At 55.9% G+C, this 10816-nt stretch overlaps 1 protein-coding gene across 3 annotated transcripts in view; it reads left to right on the forward strand.

The window, feature by feature from the left end:
* The window catches only part of DENND1A (DENN domain containing 1A), a 544396-nt gene extending 534428 nt beyond the window's left edge, over positions 1-9968 (forward strand). For 2 of the 3 annotated variants that reach the window (XM_025359631.1, XM_025359632.1), the window contains 3 exons: positions 2108-2236; positions 6021-6279; positions 6983-9968. In XM_025359631.1, coding sequence (XP_025215416.1) covers positions 2108-2236; positions 6021-6279; positions 6983-8194 — 1600 coding nt within the window. In that variant the 3' untranslated portion in view covers positions 8195-9968. The remainder of the gene's footprint in view (positions 1-2107; positions 2237-6020; positions 6280-6982) is intronic. The other variant, XM_025359633.1, reaches the window with a different exon arrangement.
* Positions 9969-10816: the final 848 nt, after the last annotated feature.

Here is a 10816-nt window from a genome sequence, read left to right on the forward strand (position 1 = left end):
AGCGAGATCACAGTTCAGAACGGCAGATTCGTAGGTTTTAGCAGGAGAGTGACAAGTGTGGGTTTGTGATTGAAAGAGACTCTGGTGGCTGTATGGAGGGTAGCCTTTCTGCTCTGTCTTCTTTGCTGTGGAAGTGGCAGGAGCCAGGCGCCCTGGCCCCAAGATTCCTGCAAGTCAGGTCTTCCTGGCCTCTCCACTGAGGCAGGAAAATGCCCCCTGGACCAGAGCCCTCTCTAGTCCAGGAAGGGCTGAGTTGTGTCTTGCCCCTGACAGCCAGCAAGGCAGCCTGGGAGCAGGGAAGAGCCCAGCGCTGCGACTCGCCGCCTCCTGTTGTGTAACCCTGGGCTACTGGCTTCCCCTCCTGAGCCTCAACCTCCACTGCAGTTCGAGGACAAAAGTCTGCCTGGCCAGCCTCTGGGAGGAAGTGAGGGTTCTGATGTGAAAGTGCTGGGATGGGCACCAGCCCTGGCGGATTGCAGCAAAGTGCAGGCACAGGCCACTCGCCCCGTCCCCCTGTGCAGCCACTGTCTCTGACTCACCCTCCAGCTGTGGTTCTCGTGCCCTTTTTTTGGACACATTGCCCTCTCCTGAAATAAAACCTCAAAAGAATTCCAGCATACAGAGCAGAGAAGGGAGATGGCTTTGGCTGAGGGGTTGAGGGGAGAGGAGGTGCCCATGTCAGCCTCCAGACCCCATATTCTCCCCAAACTTCACTTGCCTCAGAGCAAGCCAGCCCACAGAACGGGGCAGGGGTGCGGAACACCCCGGGGTCTGCTCACACCGGGCAGGCTCAAAATGCCTCTTGGTGGAACGCACAGAGACACCTACTCCCCAGCGCAAGGGCCGGGATTTGAACCCAGGTCTGCTAGTCCAGCTCGCCCCTGCTGAGCACACGGCCTCCGGTGGGCCCTGGTCAGTATATAATTCATGGGAGCGGGGCGTGGAGTTTCTCCAGGCTGTGTATGTGTTGGTGTTTATAGAGGTAGAGCTCACAGGTGGCTGACAAGGGAGATGCATTTTTTATAACAATGAATATTTAATTTCCACATCACAGATGAAAAAGACTCTCTGAAGAGGCATCTGACGGAAACTCCAGAGAGCAGCCGCTAATCAGAAAAGGGCCTTCTCGCGAGAGCTCTTCCGCACGGCTCACTTTTTTCTTTAACTTTTTTATTTTTTATTTCTTCCTGATTATTGGAGTAGATATGCTCATTGTAGAAAATGTATAAGACACAGAAAAATGGCCGGGCGCGGTGGCTCAAGCCTGTAATCCCAGCACTTTGGGAGGCCGAGACGGGCGGATCACAAGGTCAGGAGATCGAGACCATCCTGGCTAACACGGTGAAACCCCGTCTCTACTAAAAAATACAAAAAACTAGCCGGGCGAGGCGGCGGGCGCCTGTAGTCCCAGCTACTCGGGAGGCTGAGGCAGGAGAATGGCGTGAACCCGGGAGGCGGAGCTTGCAGTGAGCTGAGATCCGGCCACTGCACTCCAGCCTGGGCGACAGAGCGAGACTCCGTCTCAAAAAAAAAAAAAAAAAAAAAGACACAGAAAAATAAAAAGAAGCAGGGGGGAAAGAAATCACCTGTGATTCCACTGGCCGTTATTGACATTTAGCCACGTGCCTTTCCAGTCTTTTTTCTATGAATTTTTCCATAAGCAGATGACAGTGAATGCGGTGTGATTGCAGTTCTGCATCCTGATCTTTAAATGTGTCTTCATAAACATTGCGTTTCGTGGAAGGACAAGATTCAGCCACTGAGCCAGCTGGTTGTTGCTGACAATGTAGGTTGTTCCATGTTTTAATATTATAAACACCAGCGATGACCATCTTCAGGTGTGATTCTTTGCCAACTTTGAGGGTTAACCAAATGGAAGTGGGATTACTAGGTCCTATGTGATGGGTCATGAGTTGAAGGCTCTGGATACATGGCAAATTTAGTTTCTTTTCTATCTGGAACGAGCTTCCTCTCCTGGGAGCTGCCACCCCAGGCTGGCACAGGGAGCCAGGCATGGAGCCCAGAGGCCTGCTTCTCGCCTGCACATGAAGTTCTGAGGGCGCCCCTAACTGCCTGTTCTCTTCTCTTTTGTCTTCCTCTGCCCCAGCCTGGTAAAGCCCTTACGACACTACGCGGTCTTCCTCTCCGAAGACTCCTCTGATGATGAATGCCAGCGGGAAGAGGGCCCGAGCTCTGGCTTCACCGAGAGCTTTTTCTTCTCTGCTCCCTTTGAATGGTCTCTTCTTCCTTCTTCCATTTCCCTGAGCTCGGCTGGGTGACTCTGCGGGGCTGCATGGGGAAAGCGGGGGGCTGGTGATGCTTGCCTTTGTGTTGGGGGGGAGGGTGTCTGGAGCTGCTGCCTGCCGGTGCCCCAGTGCCAACATGCCGGGTGGACGCCACCTCCGTGTGCCACCTCTCAGGGCATCCGTTCTGCTAGCTCCACAGGGGCTGTGACAATTGAGTAAGGTGACAGGGTGATATGCGAGTGTTGGTCCCTTAGAGATGAAAATGTGTTTGATTGCTGATGGAACTGGTGACTACAATTAGCCTGGTTGTTGATCTCCAAGTCCTTCTTTATCTCAGCGTGTCTTGGAAAGCCATGGAGATGGGAGTCAGAGTTTAAGTTGACAAAAAAAACGTTCCTCATATGAAATGTTTGTATTGAATGCCAGCCTATCCAAGTGTTCTAATCTGCCTGACTTTTTAAAGATAAATTTAATAATTATTATTTATAGCCTAAGCCTCATACCAATTACAAGTAGTGATTTTAAAAAGTTTCACCCACCATCCAGCCACCCCTAAAATTAAGCTGCTGTCACCCTCCTTTTTTTACCCATTCTTGCTCCTCTACCCACAAGTGTTTCAGAGCTGGGATCGAGCAGAGACCGACAAAAGCTGTTTGCCCTTGTTAACACGGTTCTGTGTTTTTAATGGGAGCCTTTAAGGGAATGGAAAGTACCCTTTGCTGGATGCCCACGGTGACCACAGCAACCTTCCAGGGAGCATGTTAATCGTTTTAGTCATTGCACAGAAGAGGAGATGCCTTTCCCTCCCTCTCCCTCATGTCCCCTGCACCCTCTCCCTGTTCCCAAACCCCAGCATCCGGTCCCCCCTCCATGGGGTGGCCCGTGGGTTCCTCTAAGGACCTTATAAACCCCAGGCTGCTCGGCCCCCCGTCACCAACCCCACAGGGTCAGAGGGTCCTGACCCTTTCCTGCCACCAGGTCACTGGGGACCCAGACAAGTCACTCCCCTCCCAGTGTCCTCACTTAGAAAGTAGTGGCCTTGCCAAGCACAGTGGCTCACACCTGTAATCCCAGCACTTTGGGAGGCCCAGGCAGGTGGATCACTTGAGGCCAGGAGTTCGAGACCAGCCTGGCCAACATGGGGAAACCCCATCTCTACTTAAAAAAATACAAATATTAGCTGGTGTGGTGGCACGCACCTGTAATCCCAGCTATTCAGGAGACTGAGGCAAGAGAATCACTTGAACCCAGGAGGCGAAGGTTGCAGTGAGCCGAGATCACGCTGCTGTACTCCAACCTGGGTGGCAGAATGAGACTCTGCCTTAAAAAAAAAAAAAAAAAAAAAAAAAAAGTAGTGGCCTAAGCTGGTGTCATCCAAGCATCACACATCACTTTTGCTGTATATCAAATCTTTGTTTCAATTTTTTTCAAAAGATTTTAAAATTAGCCTTCTCCTAAGCAATAATATCTACGATTTTGTAGGCTTAATGTATTAGTTATTATTTCTGTTGCTAATTAGAACAAAAATAGAACCTTTAGCATAAGACGTGTTCATCTATGTGTCAACTTAAAACACCTTTTGGGAAAAGGCACCCTGCTGCCAGCCAGGAGCGCACCAAGTCAAGTCCAAGACCCAGCTCCATCATATCCTCTCTGAACTAACTGATGCCTTAATTATTTAAATAATGGCAAGGGCTCGCTTCCTTAGCCCATGACCTCAGAGGTCAGTACAGGCCTTTGTGTGTGTGTTTGAAAAGAAACTGGCCCATCCTAACTCAAAATGGGTTCAAAATGGGTTCCTTAAGTTCCAGAAGCACACTGACTTTAACCCTTTCATTGTGCTCATCTTGATTAAAGGGTCTCTAATTCCTTGGTCAGGGTGAGTGAGGGACGTTTGAAGCCTCTCAAGCTTGGCTTCCATTTCCACCCCTCGGGAGTGCTGTGTGACATAGGTGAGTTATTAACATCTCTGAGCTTCATTCCTCATCCATAAAGTGGGGGTGTAAGTCCGACTTCCTGGCCCGCTAGCATTGCTTCAGCGAGAGAGTACATGATGGAGTCCCTGTCCATCACTGATATTGTTTGATGAGCCCTCCCATATGTCCCCCACCCTGCAGTCTTCACTGTGAGCCTACCCTTGACCGCCAGGTGGTGCCCTTCCCCCACTTTACCAGTGCCACAGGCACGATCTCTGCCTGACCTAGGGCCACCACCAGCCCCAGACTTGGGGTTAGAAGAGGCGAGCTGTGGCCAGGCGCGGTGGCTCACACCTGCAATCTCAACACTGGGAGGCTGAGGCAGGCGGATCACGAGGTCAGGAGTTCGAGACCAGTCTGGCCAACATAGTGAAACCCCATCTCTACTAAAAATACAAAAAATTAGCCGGGCGTGGTGGCGGGCGCCTGTAATTCCAGCTACTCGGGAGGCTAAGCCAGGAGAATTGCTTGAACCTGGGAGGCGGAGGTTGCAGTGAGCCGAGATCGCGCCATTGCACTCCAGCCTGGGAGACAAGAGTGAAACTCCCATCTCAAAAATAAAATAAAAAATAAAAAAATTAAAAAGGTGAGATGCAGTTCCCACTGGGGCTCCACTAGAGGTCAGGGTTGACCCAGGCACTGCCTCTCCATCTACCCAGTGGTGCCCTGGGACTCAGGTCCATGGGAAGTGGAACCCTTTGTTACCTATACTTGTATCAGCTGCAAAGTAGTGGTGTGGGGTTTGTTTGTGGTTTGTTTGTGGTTTGTTTTGTTTTGTTTTGCTTGTTTCGAGACAGGGTCTTGCTCTGTCACCCAGGCTGGAGTGCAGTGTTGTGATCTTGGCTCACTGCAACCTCCATCTCCCAGGTTCAAGCAATTCCCACGCCTCAGCCACCCGAGTAGCTGAGACTACAGACATGCACCACCACACCCCGCAAAATTTTGGAATTTTAGTAGGGACAGGGTTTCACCATGTTGGCCAGGCTGGTTTCGAACTCCTGACCTCAAGTGATCCGCCCACCTCGGCCTCCCAAAGTGCTGGGATTACAGGCGTGAGCCACCACGCCCAGCCAATGGCTGCAAGGTTTTGATGTGTAAAAGTATAGAAAGCTGTTAGCAGAAGAGCCCGTGTGACAGCCATGCTCACTGGTGGGCGCTGGATGCTGTAACTAACCTCTGCATGTCTGCTGTGTGCCGGGCACCGCATTTGCTCATGTAACCACCACCACCACCACCTGAGCGCCTGAGGCTCAGAGAGTTTAGTGACCTGCCAAAGGTCCCACGGCAAGAAATAGCATGACCAGAGCTGGAACCAAGCTTAGCAGGGCAAGCTTAGGCCCAGACAGTTCCCCATGAGCTGTTCACAGAACCTGACTGTGGCTGTGCCTAGGCTACCAAACAGCAGAGCAGGGCGGGAGTAAGAGGAGCACGACTGCTGGCCTGTGAGCCCCCTTCCAGTCCTGTCTATTCCTCATACCTTGTCTGAATGGCTCACAAGCCCACTAGCTAGTTTTATGAAAGGACCTGTAGTTTGGGAGGGGCACTAAATGGGTCCCCTCCGTGCACGTGAGAGCCAAAGCGACTTGCCCCTGTTCACACCCCCAGGCCCATCGGTGTGCCCAGCTTGCACCCTCGCAGCCTCCCAGACTCCTGCCCTCACGGAGACCCTGGGACATGCTCCTGTCGCGAAGGCTCCTGCGTGTACCCCTCAAGCCCTCAATGTGCTTGGGCTGGAGGCCGCTTGCTCCTCCCCTGAAGGCCTGGGTGGGAGATTCCAGCCTGCTCTGTCTCCCCGCAGGCCACAGCCATATCGGACACTCAAGGAGTCAGACAGTGCGGAAGGCGACGAGGCAGAGAGTCCAGAGCAGCAAGTGCGGAAACCCGCAGGCCCCGTCCCGGCTCCCACTGACCGGGCTGCCAGCATCGACCTTCTGGAAGACGCCTTCAACAACCTGGACATGGAGGCCGCATTGCAGCCCCTGGGCCAGGCCAAGAGCTTGGAGGACCTTCGTGCCCCCAAAGACCTGAGGGAGCAGCCAGGGACCTTTGACTATCAGGTATGGCATAGGCAAGGGAGGGACAAGGCAAGGACAGGCCCGCACTGTCCGCAGACCCCCATGTGACAGTGGAAGAGACTAACAGAGAAACAGTGACTTTCCAAGGCCCTCAGCCAACACTTAGGGTCAGTGTGACTGTAAACCCCTCCCAGGGTGCCGGGGCCCACACCACCCTAACAGTGGGGTTCACAGAGCTCCAGTCATTCATGAGTGTTCCCTGCTGGGAACAAGGACCTGGGCCAGGAGAAGGGGACTGGTGCCCGGGCCATGTGGCTTACAAGTGGCAGAGCCAGGACTCCAACTTGGCCTCCTCCTTTCTCCCCAGCCAAGGTGCCTTCTACCAGGCCCTGAGTCTCACTCACCCTCCCAGGCTTACAGGTGATTGCAGGTGCCTGCAATCTAAAAAGTAAAAAGGACCAGCCAGTAGCTGGAGTCACTTTCCTAAAACTCCTTGGCAACCACCACTGGTGTAAAGGGACGAGAGCTTTCTCTTGAGTTCCCGGAGCACAGGCTTGGAGTCCCAGCACACCGGGGTCCTCTGCTGGTAACCTGGGGGAGTCCCCAGCTGTTCCAAGTCTGAGGAGCTAATCAGCCACACACCTAGGCCCAACATGCATTCAGCACACAGGAGTGGTGTGGGAATGGGCACACATATGTCCCAACTCAGCCTGTGGTCACTGCCGCCCTCCTTCCCTCCCAACAGAGGCTGGACCTGGGCGGGAGTGAGAGGAGCCGCGGGGTGACAGTGGCCTTGAAGCTTACCCACCCATACAACAAGCTCTGGAGCCTGGGCCAGGACGACATGGCCATCCCCAGCAAGCCCCCAGCTGCCTCCCCTGAGAAGCCCTCGGCCCTGCTCGGGAATTCCCTGGCCCTGCCTCGAAGGCCCCAGAACCGGGACAGCATCCTGAACCCCAGTGACAAGGAGGAGGTGCCCACCCCTACTCTGGGCAGCATCACCATCCCCCGGCCCCAAGGCAGGAAGACCCCAGAGCTGGGCATCGTGCCTCCACCACCCATTCCCCGCCCAGCCAAGCTCCAGGCTGCCGGCGCCGCACTTGGTGACGTCTCAGAGCGGCTGCAGGTGGATCGGGACAGGCGAGCTGCCCTGAGTCCAGGGCTCCTCCCTGGTGGTGTCCCCCAAGGCCCCACTGAACTGCTTCAGCCACTCAGCCCCAGCCCCGGGGCTGCAGGCATGAGCAGTGATGCCCTGCTCGCCCTCCTGGACCCGCTCAGCACAGCCTGGTCAGGCAGCACCCTCCCGCCACGCCATGCTGCCCCGAATGTAGCCACCCCATTCACCCCCCAATTCAGCTTCCCCCCTGCGGGGACACCTGCCCCATTCCCACAGCCACCACTCAACCCCTTTGTCCCATCCATGCCAGCAGCCCCACCAACCCTGTCCCTGGTCTCCACACCAGCAGGGCCTTTTGGGGTCCCTCCAGCTTCCCTGGGGCCGGCTTTTGCATCCGGCCTCCTGCTGTCCAGCGCTGGCTTCTGTGCCCCTCACAGGTCTCAGCCCAACCTCTCTGCCCTCTCCATGCCCAACCTCTTTGGCCAGATGCCCATGGGCACCCACACGAGCCCCCTACAGCCGCTGGGTCCCCCAGCAGTTGCCCCATCCAGGATCCGAACGTTGCCCCTGGCCCGCTCAAGTGCCAGGGCTGCTGAGGCCAAGCAGGGGCTGGCCCTGAGGCCTGCAGACCCCCCACTTCTGCCTCCCAGGCCCCCCCAAGGCCTGGAGCCAACACTGCGGCCCTCTGCTCCTCAACAGGCCAGAGACCCCTTTGAGGATTTGTTACAGAAAACCAAGCAAGACGTGAGCCCAAGTCCGGTCCTGGCCCCGGCCCCGGCCCCGGCCCCGGCCCCAGACTCGGTGGAGCAGCTCAGGAAGCAGTGGGAGACCTTCGAGTGAGCCAGGCCCTGAGGGCAGGGGATGCATCGAGGCCTGAGGGTCCGTCCACTGCTGCGGTTCCGAGGGTCCCCTGCCACGCTCTCTGCCCAGGTTCTGCTGGTGGGAAGGGATGGGACCCCTCTCTGCTGCCCCCTTCTCCCCTCCACACTGCCCATCTCTGAGGTCTGGCCCTGCGGAATGGCACCAGTTCCAGTCTGGGAATCAACCCAGTTCCTGAGTGCCCGTCCCACCCCGCGGTTGCCCGTCCTCGGCACCCTTGATTGGGTTTTGCACTAAAGAGGTCAACTGGGCCAATGATTGTCCCAGACCAGGTCCTACCCACCTTCCCCCTGGAAGTGTCCCGAGAGGCTCCGAAGGCCTATCCTCTGAGCCCAGCTCTCCTGTTCCACCACAGCCAGGCCCTGCACGCCCACCTCCTCGGACACAAGTGGCAGGGTTACCCTCCAGTGTGAGCTCCTCTGCACGAGACACAGGCGGCTTGGGGTTGAAGTTAGGACTCCTCCTGGGCTGGAGGATTTACCTGGTGGGGCACTTCCAGACTGTTTCTAGCAATATACACACACGTTCTTTCCTGTGTCTTCACCCCAAAACTTCAGTTGATTCTGACCTGGGAGGGTCTGGGGACCAGGGGGTCTGGACTGCCTTGTGATGCCCAGCCCCAGCCACCCTGCACGGGGACTGCGAGCACCAGCAACATTGATTTCTAGAGGGAAAATAGAAACCCATCCGAGTGTTTTGGGGGGAGCCCCCACCCCCTCATTCCAACTCTCTGGCACTCTGATACCTCCAGGTTCTCCTCTCACTGTCAAAGCTGGGTCTCAGCCTCTTGGCATCTGGAGCTTTGTGGGCAAGCTGCGACCCAGATTTCAAGTCGAAGGTCGAGCGGAATGCCTCAGACTGATGCGGAGGCAGCTGGCCTTCCTGGGTTGGAACGAGGCAGTGGCCCTGAGCCCCTGCTCCAGAGCCGGGTAGAAAGAACAAACTTGGTCTCTGCCTCAGAGAAGCAGGAGAAGGGCTAGAAGCCAGTCCCTCCCCACCTGCCCAGAGCGCCAGGCCAGCACAGAAATTCCTGAGGCCACCGTCACCAAAGCTAGAGTGAATGTTTTATTGTTTATCTTTTTCCTTTTTACCTTATTGATTTGATGAGTCTTGAAATTGATTCATTTCCATAAACCAAGTTAAAGTATGCCCCGACCATTTAAGAAAACAGCCATCTGAGACACGCAGGAAATTGTGAGCGTTTCGACCCGAGCTCTCATTTCCTATTCGGGATGGGTCAGACACACAGTCTACCCAGGGGTGTCTGAGGGGGACAAGGAGGGGGGGGGTCTCTGGAGATCTGTCACCCAGGGAGCCCCCTCTGTGTCTAAGAGACCACCACTGCTCCACATGGTCAGGGAGGCTTGGTGGCCGTCCTGGCACATGGCTTTTCCTGGGCCAACTGTGACCTGTCTGGCTCAGGAATGGGCTCTGGCTGCTTGGGGAGCCGTGTCACTCCTGGGCCATGGGGGCACCTCCCGGGCACTTAGGTGTTTCACAGAGATTCCAGTTTCACTCCCTGGGCAGATCCCCAGGCCCCATCCGGGATAGGGCAGAGGCGGCGCTGGCAGCCCCAGGGAAGGAGGGTGTGTACCCCAAGGCGCCCTGGCTGTGCTGGGGGACTGGGGTGAGCGCTCCATGTTCACATGAGCACTGCTGCCTCTTCACTTGTGGGACTGACTTTGCAAACCCAAGGATGAACTTTGTGTGCATTCAATAAAATCATCTTGGGGAAGAGGCTGGCATCCCCGTGTCCTTGAAGCTTTTGGGGTGGGGGAGGCCCCACGTGGGCCTGAAGCCATCCTCACCACCAGTTCCTGTAGAGGCGGGGACCAGGCGTGGAGCAGTTAGGGAAGGAGTCAATTCCCCGCACCCGCCCAAGCTGGTGGCCACTCAGGGCTCTAAGCCAGCTCATGCTCTGCCCCTCATAGACCAGGCACGGGGTTGGGCTGGCAACAGGCCTGCTCAGCCCTGCTGGGGCCATGGGGCAGACTGCAGGCCACCAACAATGTTGAGGGCACCCAGGAGCCAGGAAAGAGTTCAAGGGGACACCTGGCAAGTCGCCCCCACAGGTCTCTCATTAGCAAGAACAGAGCCTGGGCATCTGCCTCTGTTGGACGCTGGTATTTGGAGGGGTTGGAAATGCAGACCAATCGACCACCCATAGTGTGAAACATGTCCAGTCACACCACCCACCCCCTCCAACTCGCCCAGCATCTGACCATGCTCTCCCCTGCAGGACTGACAGGCCTGAACGACAGGCACCCAGGCCAGGCACAGTGGCTCATACCTGTAATCCCAACACTTTGGGAGGCTGGGGCAGGTAGATCACGAGGTCGGGAGTTCAAGACCAGCGTGGTCAAGATGGTGAAACCCCTTCTCTACTAAAAGCGGGCACCTGTAATCCCAGCTACTCCAGAGGCTGAGGCAGGAAATTGCTTGAACCCAGGAGGCGGAGGTTGCAGTGAGCCGAGATCGCGCCACTGCACTCCAGCCTGGGTGACAGAGTGAGACTCCATCTCAAAAACACAAACAAAAAGCCAGCCACCTGAAGCAATAGGAGCCAGGAAGAGAGGGCACAGC

This window comes from Theropithecus gelada, chromosome 15, assembly GCF_003255815.1.
Source record: "Theropithecus gelada isolate Dixy chromosome 15, Tgel_1.0, whole genome shotgun sequence".
Classification (NCBI taxonomy): domain Eukaryota; kingdom Metazoa; phylum Chordata; class Mammalia; order Primates; family Cercopithecidae; genus Theropithecus; species Theropithecus gelada.